Source organism: Oncorhynchus clarkii, chromosome 13 (assembly GCF_045791955.1).
Source record: "Oncorhynchus clarkii lewisi isolate Uvic-CL-2024 chromosome 13, UVic_Ocla_1.0, whole genome shotgun sequence".
In the NCBI taxonomy this organism is placed as follows: domain Eukaryota; kingdom Metazoa; phylum Chordata; class Actinopteri; order Salmoniformes; family Salmonidae; genus Oncorhynchus; species Oncorhynchus clarkii.
In genome coordinates, this window is record NC_092159.1 from 41,756,436 (window position 1) to 41,782,833 (window position 26,398).

A 26,398-nucleotide genomic window follows, 5' to 3' on the forward strand; every position below is an offset into this window, starting at 1 on the left:
GGTCTTCAGTCGCTGGCAGTGCTATAGCAGCCACCACCGGTCCCAGAGGATGTGCTACACTCTGCTGCTGAGGCTCCTGAGGACCATCGATGCAGAGTGGGATCCCCAAGCTGTGCAGGGAGACCTGGTAGGCCTACTGTCTCCTCACAGCTCCCCTCTGGCTCGCAATCACCTTTCGTCTGGCATTAGGACACCTCATTAACTCACCACTCAACATCCATCATCCTATGACCTAGGGGTCTGTTATTCAATAAAAACCTGGTTGTTTCGGTGCAGTACTTTTTCTGGAAGCTAGACTGAAGCCCTGTCTGAATGTGCTGTTATTGGCTAGATCGATCATTGTAAGGTTGAGTGATGTGATGATGATGTACTTCCTGTGTTCAGGAGCGGCAGCTGTCGGACAGCTTCAGGCTGTACATGGACCACTGTCTGTGTCTGATGAAGAGCATGCGCCAGGTGTTCCCCTGCACCAGTCCAGCCGCCGTCACACGCTGCGAGCTCATGCTGAGGTAAACTCATACCACAGGAGGCTGGTGAGGGGAGGAAGTCTCATAGTAATGGCTGGAATGGAATCACATTAAACCATATGGAAAACGTGTTTCATGTGTTTGATACCATTCCGTTCCAGCCATTACTATGAGCACGTGCTCCCCAATTAAGGTGCCACCAGCCACCTGTGACTCCACCACCCTTTCTCTCTTTCAACACATCACGGCATCAAACACTCGCCAGCGCTGTCATACCAGACCAAACACTCAACCAAGTCACTAGAATAAAACCACAGACAGAGTACCTAGAACAGTCAAGCCAATAGGAGGGCAGGGTGACTAAGTCATAAGCCTATTGGGAGGGTTTTCTACTTGAATGGTGATGACTGTGCCAATAAAAGCAGGCTCATGTTGAGGCTCATGTTGCTATGCTCTTTCTCTGTGAGCAGCCCAACGGGGCACTGTACTTCTGTGTCGCACAGACCAGATGAATGGAGATCCTGCAGGGCCTTTTCCAATGAGATTTCAAAGTCTGCCCAGTGATTGACACTCCTACAGAGATCTCTGTGTATTGTGGACACAGACGACACACAAAAAAAGATGTACTCAAACACATACTAATCCTTCTTGCTGTCAGTCACCTTGATGTAAGAAGGCTGACAGAAATGACAGGCTAGGCCAGTCAGGATTGTCTGTTCCAGCAATCATTTGGAACGTTTCTGTCCATCAATCGTTTTGATTACCTACAAATCACCTTGCATTGTGCCTTTTTGTATTTTACTCAGTAATGAGTTGTTGAGCTACAATAACAGGCCCATATTTCTCTCCCTTTGTGTTTGTGACTCAGGGGTGTAGGACACATGCAGACCATGCCGGCCTTCAAGACTGCATGCCCCCTTCGAAATGAACTGCATTTGGAAATTGCCACTGTTGTCAAGGTACAACATAAATATAAGGAAGACCTGTTAGTGTTACCACTGTTGCCTGACTAATTCGAATGACTGCAATCTTTGATTTCAACAGAAAGGTACAGTGGAGTGGTACGAGAGCACAATTTCACAATTCAAACCAGAGGACGGGGTAAGTTGACACCATAACAATTGATAACACACAAAGTCATACAAATAAAGAGAGTCGCACATTCCATATATAAACTCCCAGTCATTTATTGGGTAACACATGGATGGGCCTGTCGGGGTTGTGTGTGAGCTATAGTGTGTCGATTCTATAGGCTCTAGAGGAGCAGCTGGGGAGACTGGTCCAGGTGGTGGATGCAGTGTGTGCAGATGTACAGAGGGGACAGAACGTCTACAACAAGCTCTTTTACAGGTACACAAACAGTCCCTGCAGTTTATTGTGTTAATCAAGGACGGTGCCAGGGCGAACTTGACTTTTAAGTAGATTATGTCAAATAGCAAGTGAATCCTGTTCTTTGTTTTGTCTTTTTAACCCCCCCAGTGCTGTGAAAGTGGATTTCTTCAGCATCGCGTATAGACAGCTGGAGAAACTGGTGAGAATTCTTTTAACACCAAAAGGGATAGAACCTGCCAACATCTTTATCCACACATGATATTTATCCATACACGATGATATACAGTATACTGATGCATATAGTGTTCCTGTATGTTCAGCATGCATGTATCCTCACCGTTGACCGTTGACCTCTGAGATGGGGTGACTGACCCCTGTGCTCCCCCAGGTCGCGGACGACGTGAGCGTTGCCATGGAGAAGGTGTGTGGCACTCTGGAGCAGGAGAGCTCCAGGTTAACTCAGACCATGGGAGAGACTCTGTTAGAGCTCTACATGTCTCTGAAAATACTCAAACGCTTCAGAGAGTTCCTCCCTCTCAGGTGAGTTTGTGAACACCCTGCCTCCCAGTCAGACTGGTGGATGGTGGATGTTCAGCTTGGTTGCATTGAACTTTTAGAAAACAGAAAGATTGATCAGATGTTGTTATTGCTTGGTGATTTGATCTTGCATTGAACTTCTCCATGTGCTTGAACATACAGTAGATTCGCTAAATGTCAGGTGGTTAATGAGTATTTCTCTCTCAGGGACGCTAAGATGATGGCCTTGACTGGCTATCACAACTGGTTTAAGACGTCTATCCACAAGTGGCTGCAGATAGTCCATGACAAGGCTTGTGACAGGATCCGCAGAGCAGTAGACATGGACCAGGTGAGAAAGGTGTTTTATGGAAGTCTCTTTTCCACGAAAAGAGAAACCATGGAACATACGGCAATCAGGATATCCATTACACTTCTACAGCAGAACCCATTGATGATCTGTAACCCACCATGATGTTTCTATCTAATGTACTCGGAATATGAGTTAGTTTCTGTGTACTGTACCTGTGTGTCAGTGTATTTCTAGTACAGTACATGTGCACTTTCTATAAGTTGTTGTTCATAGAGTGTGTGTGTGTGTGTGTGTGTGTGTGTGTGTGTGTGTGTGTGTGTGTGTGTGTGTGTGTGTGTGTGTGTGTGTGTGTGTGTGTGTGTGTGTGTGTGTGTGTGTGTGTGTGTGTGTGTGTGTACTGAGCAGCTGGAGCCAGTACAGCAGGCCAGACACAGCTCCTCGGCGGTGGATGTGACAGCGTGTTTCAGCCAGGTGCGGGAGTTCTGGAAACAGATGTCCTGGCCAGACTCTGCAGGGGCCTTCATCTTTGTCACCCGCCTGACAGACGTGAGTGCCATCGCCACACACACACACACACACGCACACACGCACACACACACACACGCACAAGTGCATGCTTTCACACACGCTACACATTCAGAGACAGTGTAAGAAGCTCTACAATCACAAACAACCAGAGCAGAAAGAAAATAATGAAAATTGAGGGTTTCACTCTCGATGATGATGATGGTGAGTGAGATGTTGTCTGTGTTGCAGAATTTCTGCAGCGAGGCCGTGTGTTACTCAGAGATGATAAAGCGCAAGATTGAGAGGAGCCAGCAGGGTCGAGACATCAAGAGCCTGACAGTGCAGGTAACGCCTGTGGGAAGGCAGGAAGGAAGGGGGGCTTCAGGATGACGTGGGAAGTAAATGTCAGCGAGCGTTCTTTCCCTGGCAACACAAAGACCTCAGCGGGTTGTCCGCAGCGTAATATGTTTGGTCTACTTCAGTGGAAGCTGCTTAGAGGAGAACGGATCTTAATAATGGCTGGAATAGAGTAAATGGAATGGTATCATAAACATGGTTTTCGTTGGTTTGATACCATTCCATTCACTCCATTCCGTCCATTAGAATCCATTCCAGACATTATTATGAGCCCTCAGCAGCCTCCACTGGTCTACTTACCGTCCTGCCTCTTTTCATTGTCAATTATTCACTCCGTCCCCCAATCCCCTACCTGCCTTTTTCGTCCTTTGTTTCCTTCAACCATTCTCAACCTTTCCTCTGGCTTTCTCTTCTTCCCTCTACTAATGTACTTCCTGGATCTTGGTGTGGGCTAGCTGTGCATCGCCCTGAACAACACAGAGCATGTGCGTGTGTTCCTGGGCCACCTGCCTCGGGATCTGGACTGGCAGGGCGTGGAGCAGGCCATGGAGGAGTCCTGTGGGGCAGAGGGGAAGGAGCAGGTCAACAAGGCCCTGAACGGACAGCTCTACAACGTGGATGCTGACCTACAGAGGGAGGCCAAGCGCCTCATCACCCACCTCACAGACAAGGTTCCTCCATCTCACTAAACTGTCCTCTCTGTCAGTCATACTTAGTAACCAGTCATCAAATCAAATTAGTCACATGCGCCGAATACAACCTTACAGTGAAATGCTTACTTACGAGCCCCAAACCAACAATGCTGTTTAAAAAATAAATAAAAATAAACATTATTGAATAAGAATAAGAAATAAAAGGAACAAGTAATTAAAGAGCAGCAGTAAAATAACAATAGCGAGACTATATACAGGGGAGTACCGGTACAGAGTCAATGTGCAGGGGCACCGTTTAGTCGTGGTAATTGAGGTAATATGTACCTGTAGGTAAAGTTAAATAGTTAAATAGTCTGGGTAGCGACTGTCTTGGTGTGCTTGGACCATGTTAGTTTGTTGGTGATGTGGACACCAAGGAACTTGAAGCTCTCAACCTGCTCCACTACAGCCCCGTCGATGAGAATGGGGACATGCTCAGTCCTCTTTTTCCTATAGTCCACAATCATCTCCTTTGTTTTGATCACATTGAGGTAGAGTTTGTTGTCCTGGCACCACACAGTCAGGTCTCTGACCTCCTCCCTATAGGCTGTCTCGTCGTTGTCGGTGATCAGGCCTACCACTGTTGTGTGATCGGCAAACTTAATGATGGTGTTGGAGTCGTGTCTGGCCAAGCAGTCATGAGTGAACAGGCAGTACAGGAGGGGACTGAGCACGCACGCCTGAGGGGCCCCTGTGTTGAGGATCAGCGTGGTGGATGTGTTGTTACCTAATCTTACCACCCGGGGGCGGCCCGTCAGGAAGTCCAGGATCCAGTTGCAGAGGGAGGTGTTTAGTCCCAGGGTCCTGAGCTTATTGATGAGCTTTGATGGTACTATGGTGTTGAACGTGGAGCTGTAGTCAATGAATAGCATTCTCACATAGGTGTTCCTTTTTTCCAGGTGGGAAAGGGCAGTGTAGAGTGCAATAGAGATTGCATCATCTGTGGATCTGTTAGGGCAAATTGGAGTGGGTCTAGGGTTTCTGGGATAATGGTGTTGATGTGAGCCATGGCCAGCCTTTCAAAGCACTTCATGGCTACAGACGTGTCATTTAGGCAGGTTACCTTAGTGTTCTTGGGCACAGGGACTATGGTTGTCTGCTTAAAACATGTTGGTATTACGGACTCAGACAGGGAGAGGCTGAAAATGTCAGTATTTTTGTATTTGTATTTATTATGCATCCCCATTAGCTGCTGCCAAAGCAGCAGCTACTCTTCCTGGGGTGCAGCAAAATTAAGGCAGTTTATACAATTTTAAAACATTACAATACATTCAGAGATTTCACAACACACTGTGTGTCCTCAGGCCCCTACTCCACCACTACCACATATCTACATTACTAAATGTGTGTATGTGTGTGTGTGTGTGTGTGTGTGTGTGTGTGTGTGTGTGTGTGTGCATGTGTATGCATGTGTATGCATGTGTCTGTGCCAATGTTTGTGTTGCTTCACAGCCCCCGCTGTTTCATAAGGTGTTTTTTTAATCTGTTTTTTTAAATCTAATTTTACTGCTTGCGTCAGTTACTTGATGTGGAATAGAGTTCCATGTAGTCATGGTCTTTGTAGTACTTTGTGCCTCCCAAAGTCTGTTCTGGACTTGGGGACTGTGAAGAGACCTCTTGCTGCATATCTTGTGGGGTATGGATGAGTGTCCGAACTGTGTGCCAGTAGTTTCGACAGACAGCTCAGTGCATTCAACATGTCAATACCTCTCATAAATAAAAGTAGTGATGAAGTCAATCTCTCCACTTTCAGCCAGGAGAGATTGACATGCATATTATTAATATTAGCTCTCTGTGTACATCCAAGGGCCAGCCGTGCTGCCCAGTTCTGAGCTAATTGCAATTTTCCTAAGTCCTTTTTGTGGCACCTGACCACACGACTGAACAGTAGTCAAGGTGCGACAAAACTAGGGCCTGTAGGACCTGCCTTGTTGATAGTGTTGTTAAGAAGGCAGAGCATCGCTTTATTTTAGACAGACTTTTCCCCATCTTAGCTACTTCTGCATCAATATGTTTTGACCATGACAGTTTACAATTTAGTGTTACTCTAAGCAGTTTAGTCATTTTAACTTGCTTAATTTCCACATTAGTTATTACAAGATTTAGTTGAGGTTTAGGGTATTAGTGTTAATACAATTATTTTAGTTTTATAAATATTTAGGGCTAACTTTGTAATGATTTTCTTCATCTGAGGAACAGGAATAGGAAGGATCAGCCCAATATGCAGCGTGGTATGTGTCCATGTTAAATTGATTACAACTGAACACAAAATAACAATTGTGAAACAACGAAAATCGAAACAGTTCTGTATGGTGAAACACAGAAAACAACTACCCACAAATCATAGTGGGAAAACAGGCTGCCTAAGTATGGTTCTCAATCAGAGACAACGATTGACAGCTGCCTCTGATTGGGAACCATGCCAGGCCAAACACAGAAATACAAAACCTAGAATACAAAACATAGAATGCCCACCCCAAATCACGCCCTGACCAAACTAAAACAGAGACATAAAAAAGGAACTAAGGTCAGGATGTGACAAACGTATTCCTTGCCACCCACTCTGAAACTAACTGCAGCTCTTTGTTGAGTGTTGCAGTCATTTCAGTCGCTGTAGTAGCTGACATGTATAGTGTTGAGTCATCCGCAGATATAGAAACTCTGGCTTTACTCAAAGTCAGTGGCATGTCATGAATAAAAATTGAAAAAAGGTGACTAAACAGCTACCCTGGGGAATACCTGATTCTAACTGGATTATATTTGATAGACTTCCATTAAAGAACACCCTCTGTGTTCTGTTAGACAAGTAACTCTTTATCCACATTATAGCAGGGGGTGTAAAGCCATAACACATGTGTTTTTCCAGCAGTAGACTATGATCGGTCATGTAAAAAGCTGCACTGAAGTCTAACAAGACAGCCCCCACAATCATTTTATCATCGATTTCTCTCAGACAATCATCAGTCATTTGTGTAAGTGCTGTGCTTGTTGAGTGTCCTTCCCTATTAGCATTCTGAAATTCTGTTGTCAATTTGTTTACTGTAAAATAGCATTGTATCTGGTCAAACTCTATTTTTTCAGGAAGTTTACTAAGGGATGCTAACAGGCTGATTAGTTGACTATTTGAGCCAGTAAAGGGGGCTTTGCTATTCTTGGGTAGTGGAATGACTTTAGCTTCCCTCCATGCCTGAGGGCACACACTTTCTAGTAGGCTTAAATTGAAGATGTGGCAATATCGTCTGCTATTATCCTCAGTAATTTTCCATCTAGATTGTCAGACCCTGGTGGCTTGTCATTGTTGAATGACAACAATAATATTTTCACCTCTTCCACACTGACTTTACGGAATTCAAAAGTACAATTCTTGTCTTTCATAATTTGGTCTGATATATTTGAAGTACATTTGCCAGTCAGTTGGGCTACCAGACTTAATTGCCATACCTTTTGCCTCAACCCCCTCAACCATACACCTTTTCAATTCCTCATCAATCCAAGGGGATTTAACAGTTTTTACAGTCATTTTCTTAATGGGAGCATGCTTATTAGTAACTGGAATAAGTAGTTTCATAAATGTGTCAAGTGCAGCGTCTGGTTGCTCCTCATTACACACCGCAGACTAGCAAATATTCTTTACATCATCAACATATGAATGACGACAAAACTTATTGTATGACCTCTTATACTCTATTAGGCCCAACCTTTGGAACTTTGATTTTCCTAGATATGGCTACCATATTGTGATCACTATATCCTATGGATTTGGATATTGCTTTAAAGCAATACATTTTGATGATTTAATTCCTGTGCTGTTTGTAACTACCCTGGTAGGTTGACTGACAACCTGATACAGGTTGCAGGCACTGGTTACAGTTGGAAGTTTTTTCCTGAGTGAGCAGCTTGATGAAAGCCAGTCAATAAATGTAATACATTAAATTAAATAACCCAGAAAATATTATTCTCTGATGATATCACATACATTATCAAGCATTTCATACATATTATCCAGATACTGACTGTTAGCACTTGGTGGTCTATAGCAGCTTCCCACAAGAATGGGCTTTAGGTGAGGCAGATTAACCTGTAGCCATATTAGTAACATTAGATCCTCTCTAAGCTTTACAGGAATGTGGTTCTGAATATAAACAGCAACACCTCCTCCGTTGGCGTTTCTGTCTTTTCGGTAGATGTTATAACCATGTATTGCTACCACTGTATCATCAAACGTATTATCTAAGTGAGTTTCAGAGATAGTCAGAATATGAATGTCATCCGTTACAAGCAAGTTATTGACTTCATGGACCTTGTTTCTTAGGATACATATGTTAATATGGGCTATTTTTAGCACTTTTCTGGCTTACTTGATTGTTTTTAATGCTTTACTGGGAAGCTTATCAGAGATAGACTTACTCATGTTATTTACATTGGAGCTGATAGTGCAGGGTGAGCTGCATAAAGTGGTCTTGCTACTATTGCACACCGCCTCAGTGCTAACAGTGTAACTCTGGTTTATAGGCTCATGATTACTGCATACAATAGCTGTAGGTGCAATTAGGCTGTTCGGTGCAATTAGGGGTACATAAATTGAATTACTTACATTGTGTTTTCCAATGCCCCTAAGATCATGTACATTTGATGCAGCATTATGATGCAGCATTATACCTACCATGCTAGGGATTAACTGAGCTGGTCCTGGATCATTTACCAGTCATTGTTTCATCGCAGCCTTGAAATGTGTAGACAGAGTACAGGAGCCAAGATTATTTGGATGGACTCCGTCATTCCTGTAGAGTATCTTCTGTTTCCAGAAGGTGTCAAAGTTATCAATAAAAGTGACTTGAGCAGAGCTGCAGTAGTCTTTTAGCCAGATGTGTAATGCCAGCAGTCTGCTGAATCTTTCACACCCACTGACCAACGATGGTACTGGACCTGAAATTATTGGCCGTTTTTTGGAGTCTTTTAATGCTAAAATCAGTTCTTTAAAATCAATTTTCAAATGTTCCGAGTTAGCCCTCCTTATGTCGTTTGACCCCACATGGACTATGACAGTGTTAGCTGACCAACTGGAAAGGGTCAGTGAAGACACTCGCCAGTTGGTCAGCTCATGCTCGCAGTACACGTCCTGGTAATCAATCTGGCCCGGTGGCATGTCAATATCAGTTTCCATGAGAACGGGTTACATAAATGATGTTTTTTGGGGCGTTTGATGGAGCTTGTTTGGAGTGCAAGACGGTCGGGGGTTTCACATTTGGGACTATTCCATTGGTTCCATTGCGTCAGGCAACCTTAATCCAGCACAGCTAAAGTATTTCAAAGAAAACAAATACTATGTGAACCCAGGTTTGGTTACATAATACTGTATGATATGGTATACTAAAATGGGGTCTTGCCTGGTAACCGTTGTCACAATGCCTTGAACAGAGAGGTAAACCAGTGCATTGTGATATTGTGTGTTTCTAGATGCTTTCAGAGCTGAAGAGGTACCTCCAACACATCAGCCTGTCCCCTGACTCCATCAACAACGATGATGTAAGACTGAACAGTAAATTGTGCTCCGCTTCTGTCATGGAGCAGCAACCTCTCTGCTTTCTTTCTTTGTCCTTTCTGGGTTGGAAGATATTTCCTCAATAAGCTTCCCCCTAAGATGGGACACTGTTCTGTGACATTGTTCTGTTTCAGGCCGTGTCCCCCCTCATGAAGTACTTACGTGACACTTTAGTCATCCTCAGCGAGTCTCTGGTGAAGGAGAATCTGGCTAGGTAAGTACCTGCTGTGTCACGTCTTTATCTAGATGAGCATCTTAGACATGCACGCAATAATGATACCCCTCTGACACATTATGCTGTAGTACTGGTCATTATCTAGCCATTATGATCACTTGACATACAGCGGGGTTGCTGTCTAACTGTGTTCTCCTGTCTTCTGCATAGAGTTCTCCTCGGCATGTGGGAGCTGCTCCTCAGAATGATCCTAGACACGGTGGCGGAGAACATGGGAGTCCAGGTGGAGTTCTACAACCGCTTCCAGTACACTGTGGAGGTCAGTGGTCTCCTTTCTCTCTCTCTCTCTCTCTCTCTCTCTCTCTCTCTCTCTCTCTCTCTCTCTCTCTCTCTCTATCTCTCTCTCTCTCAGTTAACCACAGAGACAGGGAGAATCACAGTAGGGGCCTATTTCCCCTTCTTCCTCATCTTTCTCCTCCTTTTCACCATCATCTGCTACTGTATCCTTGCTAATTACTTGTGTGGTATAATTTCCATACCACTGATATTCATCAGGTCTCCCGGCTGCTCAGTCCCTGCTGAGGAGAGTCCCCACCAGAATGGCAATGTGACAGTTCCTGTATTCTAATGGAGCATAGAGCTGGCAAGGGACACACGACAGATTTGGATGAAAAGTCGTGAAAATGCAAAGCTGCGTGGGTAGAACATGTGGTGTGTTCCATGGTGATCTCCTTCTACTGGGGGATTCACGCTGTCAGCGAGGATACATACCGGTCTGCTAATATCCTCTGACATATGCTCCAACCAAAGGCGTTACTTATAGTTACCGCAGCAAATTAGCTAGTCATGCCAGTCGAACAGAGCGGAGTATCAGAACATGTAACCTGAAAACTGAAACCTTCCCCGCCACAATGCTCCTTTCAGGCCCTGGTGCAGTTCTTCTGTGCTGATGGAAAGGGACTTGCCATAGAAGATCTGAAGAACCATGTCGACTACAAGGTGAGAGCACCAAGGGTTTATGTACCATCTAGCCTTTTTTTAGTAGGGGTTGTTCAGCTGGTTCCTGACGAGCCCCCTCCCCACTGCTGTTCCTATAGGCTCTTGACGAGGAGCTGAGGCTGAACAAGTGTTCGTCCTTTGAGCTGATCGAGCAGTACTTCCTGGAGAAGATCTCTCAGCAGGTAGTCTGCAGCCTGCTGGGCTGCCACATGTGACTCTAACCCCCAGGCTAGTGTAGTGGGGGAGTGTTGATTAGGAGCTGAAAGATCACAACACATTTTCTTTTTCTTTATCTCTTTAATGCTAATGTGGTCGCTAGCTGTTTTCTGTAACAGCGGTTTATTTTAGAACGCCAGAACAACTTTACTGGCATGTCCACTTACTACAAGCATTTTGCTACACTCGCATTAACATCTGGTAACCATGTGTATGTGACAAATAACATTTGATTTGATGTCCAGGATTCATCATACTGAATGGATGTATAACAATCCAATCAATCAATCATCTGTTTATGTATGAGTTATAATATGGATCTGCCTTTCAGAGAACACTGAAGCACACCCGCTTTGGCCGCGTCAGTGTGAAGTGTTACTATGATGCTTCTGAGCAGAGGCTCACGGTGGAGATCCTGCATGCCGCCGATCTCATTGCCTTGGACGCCAATGGTAAATATCAGAGTTCCATTGGCATGCAGCTCCTTATGCAGAAAGAATGCCAATCCAATCTTCTGTATGAGCCCCTCATTCATTCCTGTTCCTCTCTCTCTCTCTCTCTGGTGCCACACAGGGCTGAGTGACCCCTTTATCATCATAGAGCTCTGTCCCCACCACCTCTTCCCCATGGCCAAGAGCCAGCGCACCCAAGTGAAGCTCAAGACCCTGCACCCAGTATTTGATGAGCTCTTCTATTTGTGAGTGTCTAATCTGCCTTCTGTATGCACTAACAGAGAAGGAAATGTTGGGATTGGTGGATGATATGATAATTCCCTCTTGACAGCAGCTAGATTGAAAAGCAAAACATGGAGATGTAGACTTCAGTTTGACTCATTTTCCTCTATCTGCTGTCCCACAGCCATGTCAGCCCAGAGCAGTACAGGCACAGGTTTGCCTGTCTGACTTTTACTGTGATGGACTATGATTGGCTGTCCACCAACGATTTTGCCGGGGAGGCCTTGGCCCCGCTCAGTGACTTCTGTTGGCCAGGGAGACCCAACGCCTCAGCGGCCGGAAAGACCATCCAGCCGACCATTCTGCACCTGGCCCGAAACAAACCCAGCGGTAGGGAGCAGGGTTAGGGTCAATTTGAATTTCAATTCAGTCAATTAATTAAGTAAACCCGTATTCTAATTCCACGTTTTCCTCATTGAAAATAATTTAGGAACATTTGAATTGTAATTTCAGTTTACTTCCTGAATTTACTGAATTGAAAGGAATTGACCCCAACCCTGGAAGGACAGTCCACCGGATAGACTTCAGTACATAACACCACCCCTCTACTCCTCACTGAGAGGGAACGGGTCCCCAGGGAGTCTGGGAAAGGTTTCCTATTACTTCTGTAATCCAACCTAGCGACCCGTTCAATCTAAAGGTAATTGTGGCGGGCGTTGGATGGATGCACTTATGTCTCTGTTTGATCTCTCCATCCAGAGAAGCCAATCATGAGGATTTTGGACGCACGGACGGGAGACGGAGAGGCTCAGGAGTTTGTGAGGAAGCTAAAGGAGATTGAGAAATCCATGGAAGAGGAGTGAAGCTGTCAGCACTGGTCTGGTGTATTGGTGTATTCTGACTACGTCTTTGCCACATGTGCTCTTGTACTTGTCGTACTACCCGTATGTTTACAATGTTTACAGTTTTAAAATCCTCTTGTACGTGCACTGAAAATGTCATGCCGAACAAAACACAGTGAGGCATGACTTTTTAAATTGAAATACGAATGTCCTGTCTCTCTGCTGTATTTTTATGCCTCAAATCAAATGCTATTTGTCACATGCGCCGAATACAACAGGTGTAGACTTTACCGTGAAGTGCTTACTTACGAGCCCTTTCCCAACATTGTGGAGTTAAAGAGTCAGAAATATCCAAGGGTCCTATCTGAGAAATCTGAGGAACAGCTTATCCTACAGTGAATATTTTGGTTTCTAAAGAGCTCATTGAATGTTATCTTTGTCATATTATCTCTGTTATATTATCTTTGTTGTATTACATCGCTAACGTTTAACTGAATCAAAAACTAATTTGCAACTGATATGTATTCAGTCGAATCATGTGGGTGGATCAATCGTTAAAAACAAATATACTCAACTACCGTTTCTGAGTATGTGGCGAAGTAGCACAAGGATGTAACACTGCAAGGAAAAGCCATCTGTAGCCAGGTTTTGTAAGTCATCAGAAGGAGTAGTGTCACGTATGGCTGCGTTTACACAGGCAGCCCAATTCTGAAATGTTTCAGATCTTTTCACGCCAACTCTTTTTCAGAGCTGATCTGATTAGTCGAAAGAACAATAAGTTAGGGAAAAGAGATCATAATTTGGCTGCCTGTGTAAACACAGCCTATGTGACGCCATCTGTGCTCATTGATGATTGGATGTTTATATCTCTTCAGATTATGAACCATATCCCCGAAGAAAAGAGTGTTAAGTCCTCTATTTGTTATATTGTAAATGTGAACTACTTGTCCTTGGATTGTAATGGATTGTGCTGCTGTTCATTGTACCATTCAAATGAAAATGTCTATTGATAAAGATTGTATTTGAATATGATTCACTAGCTCTTATTACATGTTGTCCTCCTTAGAAAAATACGTTTCCTTCTTTGTAGTGGACTTGCCCATATGACATCAACATGTTCCTCTTCATGTTGCATGAGTCTTTTTCTAAATGGAAACTAAATGGACTCACAAACATATAGTAGCACTAGACATCTAGAAAAAATGGTCCTTTGTGTTTAGTTCTAAATGCCAGGATTCATTTTGATTTCTTCCAGACCGAAAGATTCCGTCTCTGCCGGTCTTGTGTCTGCATGTTCTCTCCCTTCTCTGTCTCTTTGTTTTGCTTTTCTCACTCTGTCTATCTCTGCCCTCCCCCTCTCTAGCTCTCGCTCTCTCGCTCTCTCGCTTGGCTCTTGTCACTTAGTTTCAAGGCTTACAAAAGGAAACAGATGATGTCTGTTTACAGGCACTCATTCTCTCTCTCTCTCTCTCTCTCCTCTCTCTCTCTCTCTCTCTCTCTCTCTCTCTCTCTCACTTCCCTCTGAATGTCATTCTCAGATGCAGGCCTGTCTGCTCCCACCACCTCCACCTCCATTATCCTTCCACTCTCCCTCTTCCTCCACAGTGTTCCCTCTATCATAGTCCTCTTCCGGTTCCCCTCTTGACCTTTCAGACCTTCACTCACCTCAAGAGAGCCACCTTGGATGGAAAACAAGCTGCTGCACGACCACAGTGACCCTAAAGAGAAACACTCAGAGTCCAGTAATAAGGGAAGCAAGGTTATGTTGATTATGTCCAATCTATCAAATCATAGAAGTCTGAACCACAATGACCCGGTTACATCCCCATCCGCCTACACACAGACCGACGTGTTTGTGACTGATGGACTTCTCTAATAATATGGGCTAAGATAGATAGATAGATTGCTAGATATGGTCGGTAGTGTTTTGATGGATATGTTGGGATGTTTTACAGAGAGAGGGAGTGTTTATTTCAAACAATCAAACAACACCCCAATCCGCAGAAAAAAAATCACCAAGCCCAATACGGGTATTGGATTGAGTGTGGCCAGTGCTGTGGTGTCTCAGGTGTGATGGGGAGCAGACATTTCATGGTTCTGTAACCCAGACGTCATGCCCTGTGGTCAGAACCTGTTTAATGTAGCTATCATGCCATCTGACAGCTTCAGCTTCCTTACCATTCCATTCCACAGCCTCACTCTCCCACCCTCTGATTGGTTCACTGTACTGCAACAGGAATCTACACTACAGCTCAAAACCAACAGGCATGCTTGTATTTTGTTGTTTGTTGATGCAGCAACACAGAGAAGCAAAAGGAGGGAATTAGATATATAGTATGACCAAATATATTTCTGTAGATTATACACGGCAGGTAGCCTAGTGGTTAGAGCGTTGGGCCAGTAACCGAAAGGTTGCTATATGAAATCTCCGAGCTGACAAGGTAAAATCTGCCATTTTGCCCCTGAACAAGGCAGTTAACCCACTGTTCCTAGGCCGTCATTGTAAATAAGAATTTGTTCCTAACTGACTTGCCTAGTTAAATAAATAAGAACATCAATGTAACTTTCACACAATTGTTTATTTAACCAGGGAAGTCAGTTAAGAACAAATCCTTATTTTCAATGACAGCCTAGACAGCAGAACAACAGATTTGTACTTTGTCAGCTCGGGGATATGAACTTGCAACCTTTTGGTTACTAGTCCAAAGCTCTAACCACTAGGCTACCCTGCCGCCATAATGAGCTTAAGGCTATTGACATTCAAGGAATGCTGCACATGTGGTAGCCATATCGCTAAAAAGTAAATTAGTGTAATCTATTTTTCAGTGGAGATAATGATTATTGGGTTGGGTGAGAGGATGCTCAAAACAGCGTTTGCATTAATACCCAGACAGTAAGAGCTTTAACCACTAGGTGTCCCCATAGTTTCACAAACCACTTTTTAATCAGTTCAATATTTTGACGTTAGGTGGCACATGGCACCATACTTGGTGATCCACGCTGGATCTCTATTGGTTGAACTCATTACTAAGTCACAATAACAGCATGTCTCTGGTCATCCTTGTGTCACTCTACATCTGTGCTGAGCGACAGGATCGCTGAACCATCCTGCTGGGAGCTCCGAGGTCATCAGGCACCATGGTAACACAGCCTCATCGTCCCACGGCCTCTGACTCAAGGCCTTGCAGAGAGACGAACTACAGCTGGAGGTGGAACTAGAGTGGGGGAGGAACAAGTCTAAAACATTTAGCAGTCAAATGTTGATACAGTAAATCATGTTGATTTACCAAGTATGTTTTGGTGCTATCAAATCAAATTGTATTCATCACATGCTTCCTAAACAACAGGTGTGGACTAACAGTGAAATGCTTCCTAAACCACAGATGTGGACTAACAGTGAAATGCTTCCTAAACAACAGGTGTGGACTAACAGTGAAATGCTTCCTAAACAACAGGTGTGGACTAACAGTGAAATGCTTCCTAAACAACAGGTGTGGACTAACAGTGAAATGCTTCCTAAACAACAGGTGTGGACTAACAGTGAAATGCTTCCTAAACAACAGGTGTGGACTAACAGTGAAATGCTTCCTAAACAACAGGTGTGGACTAACAGTGAAATGCTTCCTAAACAACAGGTGTGGACTAACAGTGAAATGCTTCCTTATGGGCCCTTCCTAACAATGCAGAGAGAAATCAAATAAAGTAAAACACATAATAATAAATTAATAATAGATACACAATGAGTTGACTATATACAAGGGGTACCAGTGCGGAGTCGATGTGCAGGGGTATGAGGTCATTTAGGTAGATATGTACACTAGTAACAAAGTGTCAGATAGTAAACAGTAGCAGCAGTGTATGTTATGAGTCAAAAAATGTTAGTAAATGCAGATAGTCCGAGTAGCTACAGTATTTGGTTAACTATTTAACTAACTATTTGACAGTCTTATGGTTTGGGGGTAGAAGCTGTTCAGAGTCCTGTTGGTTCCAGACTTGGTGCATCGGTTCAGCTTTCCTTGCGGTAGCAGAGAGAACAGTCTATGACTTGGGTGACGGAAGTCTTTGACGATTTTCAGGGCCATCCTCTGACACCGCCTTATATAGAGGTCCTGGATGGCAGGGGGCTCGGCCCCAGTGATGTACTTGGCCATGTGCACTACCCTCTATAGCACTTTGTGGTCAGATGCCAAGCAATTGCCATGCCAAGGGGTGAAGTCAAGATGCTCTCAATGGTGCCGCTGTATAACATTTTGAGGATCTGAGGTCCCATGCCAAATATTTTCAGCCTCCTGAGGGGGATGAGCTGTCTCTCTCCTCAGGCAGTGTCTCATGCTGGTGACAAACCCACTTCCCATCTGGGTAGGGATTGTATTTACCCTACTTGTTGGATTCTATCCACTTCTATTGTGCCCTTCCTGGCATGGTCTATATGGGCCTCTTCAGGGGCTCAAACTCAGTGGAGGTTGAGGTCTTTGAGGGCAAACCAGGAGGACTGTGTCGTAACCTTGTTTCTGCTGGCCCAGCCCTTCACAGGGCTCTGACCCTCCACAGAGCACACGTATGATGGGAGAGAGAAGGACCACAGTGGGCCTGCTGTGGGTCATGGCTCCCTCTCTACGTGTGTCAGGGACAGACAGCTCCATGGAGAGGACTCCTCCTGAGGCCACAGTAATACAGAACAGATGGAACCAGAGAAGAAGGAGAGATGTGGATACAGTAGCACACATTTTACTGTACATTGTGCTATCCTATCATTGCTATCATTGTGTAACATGTCATACAAATACAGTGCCTTGGGAAAGTATTCAGACCCCTTGACTTGTTCAACATTTTGTTACGTTACAGCCGTGTTCTAAAATTGATAAAATTATTTTTTCCCATCATCAATCTACACATAATTCCCCATAATGACAAAGGGAAAACAGGTTTTTAGAAATGTCCTGTTTCCATTGATCATCCTTGAGATGTTTCCACAACTTGATTGGAGTCCACCTGTGGTGAATGCAATTGATTGGACATGATTTGGAAAGGCACACACCTCTCTATATAAGGTCCCACAGTTGACAGTGCATGTCAGAGCATAAAAATAAGACATGAAGTTGAAATAATTATCCATAGAGCTCATGACAGGATCTGGAGAAGGGTACCAAAACATTTCTGCAGCATTGAAGGTCCCCAAAGAACACAGTGGCCTCCATCATTCTTAAATGGAAGAAGTTTAGAACCACCAAACTGAGCAATGGCGGGAGAAAGGCCTTGGTCAGGGAGGTGACCAAGAACCCGATGGTCACTCTGACAGAGCTCCAGAGTTCCTATGTGGAGATGTGAGAGGCTTCTAAAAGGACAACCATCTCTGCAGTACTCCACCAATCAGGTCTTTACAGTGCCTTGCGAAAGTATTCGGCCCCCTTGAACTTTGCAACCTTTTGCCACATTTCAGGCTTCAAACATAAAGATATAAAACTGTATTTTTTTGTGAAGAATCAACAACAAGTGGGACACAATCATGAAGTGGAACGACATTGGATATTTCAAACTTTTTTAACAAATCAAAAACTGAAAAATTGGGCGTGCAAAATTATTCAGCCCCCTTAAGTTAATACTTTGTAGCGCCACCTTTTGCTGCGATTACAGCTGTAAGTCGCTTGGGGTATGTCTCCATCAGTTTTGCACATCGAGAGACTGAATTTTTTTCCCATTCCCCCTTTCAAAACAGCTCGAGCTCAGTGAGGTTGGATGGAGAGCATTTGTGAACAGCAGTTTTCAGTTCTTTCCACAGATTCTCGATTGGATTCAGGTCTGGACTTTGACTTGGCCATTCTAACACCTGAATATGTTTATTTTTGAACCATTCCATTGTAGATTTTGCTTTATGTTTTGAATCATTGTCTTGTTGGAAGACAAATCTCCGTCCCAGTCTCAGGTCTTTTGCAGACTCCATCAGGTTTTCTTCCAGAATGGTCCTGTATTTGGCTCCATCCATCTTCCCATCAATTTTAACCATCTTCCCTGTCCCTGCTGAAGAAAAGCAGGCCCAAACCATGATGCTGCCACCACCATGTTTGACAGTGGGGATGGTGTGTTCAGGGTGATGAGCTGTGTTGCTTTTACGCCAAACATAACGTTTTGCATTGTTGCCAAAAAGTTCAATTTTGGTTTCATCTGACCAGAGCACCTTCTTCCACGTGTTTGGTGTGTCTCCCAGGTGGCTTGTGGCAAACTTTAAACAACACTTTTATGGATATCTTTAAGAAATGGCTTTCTTCTTGCCACTCTTCCATAAAGGCCAGATTTGTGCAATATACGACGATTGTTGTCCTATGGACAGAGTCTCCCACCTCAGCTTTAGATCTCTGCAGTTCATCCAGAGTGATCATGGGCCTCTTGGCTGCATCTCTGATCAGTCTTCTCCTTGTATGAGCTGAAAGTTTAGAGGGACGGCCAAGTCTTGGTAGATTTGCAGTGGTCTGATACTCCTTCCATTTAAATATTATCGCTTGCACAGTGCTCCTTGGGATGTTTAAAGCTTGGGAAATCTTTTTGTATCCAAATGCGGCTTTAAACTTCTTCACAACAGTATCTCGGACCTGCCTGGTGTGTTCCTTGTTCTTCATGATGCTCTCTGCGCTTTTAACGGACCTCTGAGACTATCACAGTGCAGGTGCATTTATACGGAGACTTGATTACACATAGATGGATTGTATTTATCATCATTAGTCATTTAGGTCAACATTGGATCATTCAGAGATCCTCACTGAACTTCTGGAGAGAGTTTGCTGCACTGAAAGTAAAGGGGCTGAATAATTTTGCACGCCCAACTTTTCAGTTTTTGATTTGTTAAAAAAGTTTGAAATATCCAATAAATGTCGTTCCACTTCATGATTGTGTCCCACTTGTTGTTGATTCTTCACAAAAAAATACAGTTATGTTTGAAGCCTGAAATGTGGCAAAAGGTCGCAAAGTTCAAGGGGGCCGAATACTTTCGCAAGGCACTGTATGGCCAGACAGAAGTCACTCCTCAGTAAAAGGCACATGACAGCCTGCTTGGAGTTTGGTCTGGTCTGATGAAACCAAGATTGAACTCTTTGGCCTGAATGCCAAGCGTCATGTCTGGAGGAAACCTCGCACCATCCCTATGGTGAAGCATGGTGGTGCAGCATCATGCTGAGGGGATGTTTTTCAGTGGCAGGGACTGGGAGACTAGTCCGGATTGAGGGAAAGATGAACAGAGCAAAGTACAGACAGATCCTGCTCCAGAGCGCTCAGGACCTCAGACTATGAATGAAAGTTTACAACATAGAAACATTTAAGTAATCGAGGTGACAGACAGTGACACATTCAATACCACCTTTCACACTCTTGCCTGCATCAAACTGATCTAGGGTGTAATCATTACATGCATGATAACATTAGAAGCCTCCTCCCTAAGTTTGTTTAAGTCACTGCTTTAGCACTCTGCCAACCCGGATGTCTTAGCCGTGTCTGAATCCTGGCTTAGGAAGACCACCAATAACTCTGAAAGACAAAACGGCCAAAGGGGGCGGTGTTGCAATCTACTGAAGAGATAGCCTGTAGAGTTCTGTCCTACTATCCAAGTCTGTACCCAAACAATTTCAACCTCTTCTTTTAAAAATCCACCTCTCTAAAAACAAGTTTCTCACCGTTGCTGCCTGCTATAGACCACCCTCTGCCCCCAGCTGTGCTCTGGATACCAAATGTGAACTGATTGCCACCCATCTATCTTCAGAGCTCATGCTGCAAGGTGACCTAAACTGTGACATGCTTAACACCTCGACCATCCTACAATCTAAGCTTGATGCCCTCAATCTCACACAAATTTTCAATGAACCTACCAGGTACTACCCCAAAGCCGTAAACATGGGAACCCTCATAGATATCATCCTAACCAACTTGCCCTCTAAATACACCTCTGCTGTTTTCAACCAAGATCTCAGCGATCACTGCCTCATTGCCTGCATCCGTAATGGGTCAGTGGTCAAACGACCTTCACTCATCACTATCAAACACTCCCTGAAACACTTCAGCGAGCATGCCTTTCTAATCGACCTGGCCCGGGTATCCTGGAAGGATATCGACCTCATCCTGTCAGTAGAGGATGCCTGGATATTTTTTTTTAAATGCCTTCCTCGCCATCTTAAACAAGCATGCCCCATTCAAGAAATGTAGAACCAGGAACAGATACAGCCCTTGGTTCTCTCCAGACCTGACTGCCCTTGACCAACACAAAAACATCCTGTGGCATTCTGCATTAGCATCGAACAGCCCCTGTGAAATGCAACTTTTTAGGGAAGTTAGAAACCAATATACAGAAACAGTTAGAAAATCAAAGGCTAGCTTGTTCAAGCAGAAATTTGCTTCCTGCAACACAAACTCAAAAAAGTTCTGGGACATTGTAAAGTCCATGGAGAATAAGAACACCTCCTCCCAGCTGCCCACTGCACTAATGATAGGAAACTCTGTCACCACAGATAAATCCACTATAATTGAGAATTTCAAAAAGCATTTTTCTACGGCTGGCCATGCTTTCCACCTGGCCACCCCTACCCCAGTCAACAGCACTGCACCCCCCACAGCAACCCGCCCCAGCCTTCCCCACTTCTCCAAAATCCAGTCAGCTGATGTTCTGAAAGAGCTGCAAAATCTGGACCCCCACAAATCAGCCGGGCTAGACAATCTGGACTCTCTCTTTCTAAAATGATCTGCTGAAATTGTTGCAACTCCTATTACTAGCCTGTTCAACCTCTCTTTCGTGTCGTCTGAGATTCCCAATGATTGGAAAGCAGCTGCGGTCATCCCCCTCTTCAAAGGGGGGGACACTCTTGACTCAAACTGCTACAGACCTATATCTATCCTACCCTGCCTTTCTAAGGTCTTCGAAAGCCAAGTTAGCAAACAGATCACCGACCATTTCGAATCCCACCATACCTTCTCCGCTATGCAATCTGGTTTCAGAGCTGGTCGTGGGTGCACCTCAGCCACGCTCAAGGTTCTAAACGATATCTTAACTTCCATCGATAAGAAACAATACTGTGCAGCCGTATTCATTGACCTGGCCAAGGCTTTCAACTCTGTCAATCACCACATCCTCATCGGCAGACTCAACAGCCTTGGTTTCTCAAATGATTGCCTCGCCTGGTTCAACAACTACTTCTCCGACAGAGTTCAGGGTGTCAAATCTGAGGGTCTGTTGTCCGGGCCTCTGGCAGTCTCTATCGGGGTGCCACAGGGTTCAATTCTTGGGTCGACTCTCTTCTCTGTATATATCAATGATGTCGCTCTTGCTGCTGGTGAGTCTCTGATCCACCTCTACGCAGACGACACCATTCTGTATACTTCAGGCCCTTCTTTGGACACTGTGTTAACAAACCTCCAGGCGAGCTTCAATGCCATACAACTCTCCTTCCGTGGCCTCCAATTGCTCTTAAATACAAGTAAAACTAAATGCATGCTCTTCAACCGATCGCTGCCTGCATCTGCCCGCCCGTCCAGCATCACTACTCTGGACGGTTCTGACTTAGAATATGTGGACAACTACAAATACCTAGGTGTCTGGTTAGACTGTAAACTCTCCTCCCAAACCCACATAAAACATATCCAACATTAAATCTAGAATTGGCTTCCTATTTCGCAACAAAGCATCCTTCACTCATGCTGCCAAACATACCCTTGTAAAACTGACCATCTTACCGATCCTCGACTTTGGCGATGTCATTTACAAAAATCCAACATTAAATCTAGAATTGGCTTCCTATTTCGCAACAAAGCATCCTTCACTCATGCTGCCAAACATACCCTTGTAAAACTGACCATCTTACCGATCCTCGACTTTGGCGATGTCATTTACAAAATGGCCTCCAACACCCTACTCCACAAATTGGATGCAGTCTATCACAGTGCCATCCGTTTTGTCACCAAAACCCCATATACTACCCACCACTGCGACCTGTACGCTCTCGTTGGCTGGCCCTCGCTTCATATTCGTCGCCAAACCCACTGGCTCCAGGTCATCTACAAGACCCTGCTAGGTGAAGTCCAGCCTTATCTCTGCTCGCTGTTCAACATAGCTGCACCCTCCCATAGCACACGTTCCAGCAGGTATATCTCACTTGTCACCCCCAAAGCTAATTCCTCCTTTGGCCGCCTCTCTTTCCAGTTCTCTGCTGCCTGTGACTGGAACGAACTACAAAAATCTCTGAAACTGGAACCACTTATCTCCCTCACTATCTTTAAGCACCAGCTGTCAGAGCAGCTCACAGATCACTGCACCTGCATATAGCCCATCTATAAATAGCCCAAACAACTACCTCTTCCCCTATTGTATTTATTTATTTATTTTGCTCCTTTGCACCCCAGTATCTCTACTTTGCACACTCATCTACTGTCATATCTACCATTCCAGTGTTTAATTGCTATATTGTATTTACTTCGCACACCATGGCCTATATATTGCCTTTTCCTCCCTTATCTCACCTCATTTGCTCACATTGTATATAGACTTATTTTTCTACTGTATTATTGACTGTATGTTTGTTTTACTCCATGTGTAACTCTGTGTTGTTATATGTGTCGAACTGCTTTGCTTTATCTTGGCCAGGTCGTAGTTGTAAATTAGAACTTCTTCTCAACTTGCCTACCTGGTTAAATAAAGGTGAAATAAAAACAATAAAAAAATGAAAATGAGTCCAACAGTTACAAACGAGAGTTTCTGTTGGACAAATTCAGGTATGTTTATCCCAGTTTCGTTCCATTTGCTTCAGTTTAAGAAACAAATCCGCAGAATGAATACACCCCAGACCCAAACACAGTTCACTTTCATAGCAGCCACATCCAAACAGCATGATCGTTTTGCTCATTGTAGAATTCCTTCTTGCATCTACGCACTCTCCACCTTTCCCCTTTGCTTGTGGACTTCAGTGCACAACACATCAGCTGTCTGTGACCAGGCGGAAAAACTTTTCCTAGCAAAACCTTCCCATCATAATGACTAATCACTACACACAGCCTACCTACATCGCTCTAGCTACTAGAACTAACACATTAGTAAACCCGCTACAATCATGAAGCACAGCATACAGTCAGAAAGCAGTTTAGCAGTTACACCAGCAGGCCCCGGTGGCAATAAAATAATAAAAACAAAATATTACATAGCCAGCTAGCTAACATAGCATCCCTCTCTATTTGAGCTGGGTGTTTGAGTAGGCTAAACTAGCTAGCTGCATTCACAAGCTAAGTGAAAGTGAACAAAAAATACAAATAAATATAGTTAGCTCTCTTTCCCTCTCTCTTGCTTCTCCTTCATTTTTGAAGAAATTAATTTATTGAAAACTGTCCAACTATTGTCTTTCCCTCTCTTTTAGTCAACTACTCACCACATGTTATGCACTGCAGTGCTAGCTAGCTGTAGCTTATGCTTTCAGTACTAGATTAATTCTCTGATCCTTTGATTGGGTGAACAACATCTCAGTTCATGCTGCAGGATTTCTAATAGGTTGGAGGACGTCCTCTGGAAGTTGTCATAGTTTTTGTGTAAGTCTATTGAAGGAGGTGAGAACAGTGAGCCTCCTAGGTTTTGTATAGAAGTCAATGTACCCAGAGGAGGATGGAAACTAGCTGTCCTCCGGCTGTGGTACTGCCCTACAGAGTGCTATTGAGACTACTGTTGACCTTCATTGCAAAACATTGTGTTTTAATCAATTATTTAGTGACGTGACTATATTTTGTATAGTTTTATCTGAAAATGACAACTTTTATAATGTTTCACTATTTTTATTTTTATGAAATTCACAGAGGTTCTCCCCTTTTTCCTATGAGGAGCTTCCTCTGATAGCTGCACAAATTAAGCAGTTGAAACACAGGAAAAAACAAATCACAGTGGAGGGATTGATTTGAATGTTCTATATGTAGGCTATGATTCCCCCACTTGGAAAACTTGTTGCCAAGTTTTAAAACCAGCTTTGCCCACTGGGTAGCTAGGCTACTAGAGTACATATCGTTATGTAAATAAGGAAACATATTGGAAGCCAAGTGAGTCAAAGATCTATATACAGTAAGTTAAACATTCTCTCGTTTTTGAATATATTGAGTTGACTTCATCAGGGACTGTATCACAGGACGCTGGTGAGGGGAGGATGGCTCATAATAACTGAAGGAATGAAGTGAATGGAATTATATCAAACACACTGAAACGATTTGTTTGATGTGTTTAATAACATTCCATTTTTTCCATTCAAGCCATTTCTATGGACCCATCCTCCCAAATGAAGGTGCCGCCAACCGCCTGTGTAATGTATTGTGTAAGTTTAGGCAGTGGGGGGTGAGAGAGAGAGAGAGAGAGAGAGAGAGAGAGAGAGAGAGAGAGAGAGTGGGTTTAGAGTGAGTGGGAAGAATAGGACTGATGTTGATCCCTAAGAATGTTGGCAGAGTTGTTAGCTTCGGGATGACTGCTGCTGCTCCTCCACTGGGTCCTGGCCCTGGCTGGGTCTCTGTCTCTGGCAGGTACGTTTAACAACACTGTGATCTCAAATTCCTATCTCATATCAGACAACCCTAATTCCCCCACAGAAATGTAACACTATAGATCCCTGCTCTGGAGTCTCTCTCTCTCTCTCTCTCTCTCTCTCTCTCTCGCGCACACACACACACACACACACACACCCACACACACACACACACACACACACACACACACACACACACACACACACACACACACACACACACACACACACACACACACACAGATTAAAGCACACACACACCTGCAGCGTCCCAAGCTGTCTGGGCTTCCTGGGAAGCCTGTTCCTCTGCAGGCTTAGTCATGATATCATAGAAGATATATTTACATCTGGGATTTATAGGCAGAGGGCTGTCATTAATGCCAGGGCGCACTTTACTCTGTTCGTGTTCAGACCTGTATCGTGATAGCAAAGCCCGACTCACTGGGAACTTCCAGTCTGCTGTGTGTGTGTGTGTCTTTGATACAGTGCAGCTGTATCAAAAAACTGAAACTTACAGTAGAAAGAACCCCCTCCTCACTTAACATGTATCTTCTAAACAAGAAGTTACTGGAGCAATGAATAATGTAATGCCACTGAGGGAAAAATCCACCCAGCCAAGAAATATTCTTATTAGTGATTGAAAATGTGACCAATGTGTCAGAAACACTGTGCTTTGAACTGACAGGGCCTAATGAGTTTCCCACAAATAGCGTCCTCTTTGGCCCGTCACACACAACGTGGGCCCAGACACCTGTTGAAAGACTCTTTGGTTGTGGTCTGCAGAAGGGAGACGGTTTGGCCCGTGGCGTCGGGATAGTTACATACTTCAGAGCTCCAGCCTCTCCTCTCCAGTGGAGATGGTGGCCTGGAGGGGCCAGGGTGAGGAGAGGCAAACACAGCGGGTCCTTTGTGGTTTCAGGGGTCCCTGGCAGAGAGAGCAGATGTGATATTGGACAGCTCGCCCGGAGGAATGCAACTGGGACAGGGCTGGACAGGGGCAGAGCCCAACGCCTCGCCTCCACTGAGCCGCTTAAAATGGGCCCGTTGCTCCCAACCACTTGGCATGGGGCCACAAAACTGCAGAGTCACCCCTATGGCTCCACACAGGACGCCCGGGCACAACCACAACAGCTCAGAGAAAAAGAGGGAGGGAGGGAGGGATGGAGGGAGGGAGGGAGGGCATGAGGGAATCAAAGAGGAAGAGGGAAACTGTGGAGGGATGAGGTGTCTCATTATCTAGGTGTGTAT

General features: G+C 44.3%; 1 protein-coding gene across 1 annotated transcript in view; it reads left to right on the forward strand.

Annotated features, from left to right (window-relative positions):
* LOC139423951 (BAI1-associated protein 3-like) overlaps positions 1–13,453 on the forward strand; it is a 36,018-nt gene extending 22,565 nt beyond the window's left edge. Inside the window, exons 15-34 of the mRNA XM_071175610.1 lie at positions 10–127; positions 385–509; positions 1,336–1,426; positions 1,512–1,568; positions 1,720–1,817; positions 1,947–1,998; positions 2,188–2,339; positions 2,544–2,667; positions 3,034–3,174; positions 3,385–3,480; positions 3,948–4,163; positions 9,642–9,710; positions 9,861–9,940; positions 10,112–10,220; positions 10,826–10,900; positions 10,999–11,082; positions 11,448–11,568; positions 11,690–11,813; positions 11,975–12,180; positions 12,550–13,453. Of these exons, the coding sequence (XP_071031711.1) occupies positions 10–127; positions 385–509; positions 1,336–1,426; positions 1,512–1,568; positions 1,720–1,817; positions 1,947–1,998; positions 2,188–2,339; positions 2,544–2,667; positions 3,034–3,174; positions 3,385–3,480; positions 3,948–4,163; positions 9,642–9,710; positions 9,861–9,940; positions 10,112–10,220; positions 10,826–10,900; positions 10,999–11,082; positions 11,448–11,568; positions 11,690–11,813; positions 11,975–12,180; positions 12,550–12,653 (2,242 nt within the window). The 3' untranslated portion in view covers positions 12,654–13,453. The remainder of the gene's footprint in view (positions 1–9; positions 128–384; positions 510–1,335; positions 1,427–1,511; positions 1,569–1,719; positions 1,818–1,946; positions 1,999–2,187; positions 2,340–2,543; positions 2,668–3,033; positions 3,175–3,384; positions 3,481–3,947; positions 4,164–9,641; positions 9,711–9,860; positions 9,941–10,111; positions 10,221–10,825; positions 10,901–10,998; positions 11,083–11,447; positions 11,569–11,689; positions 11,814–11,974; positions 12,181–12,549) is intronic.
* Positions 13,454–26,398: the final 12,945 nt, after the last annotated feature.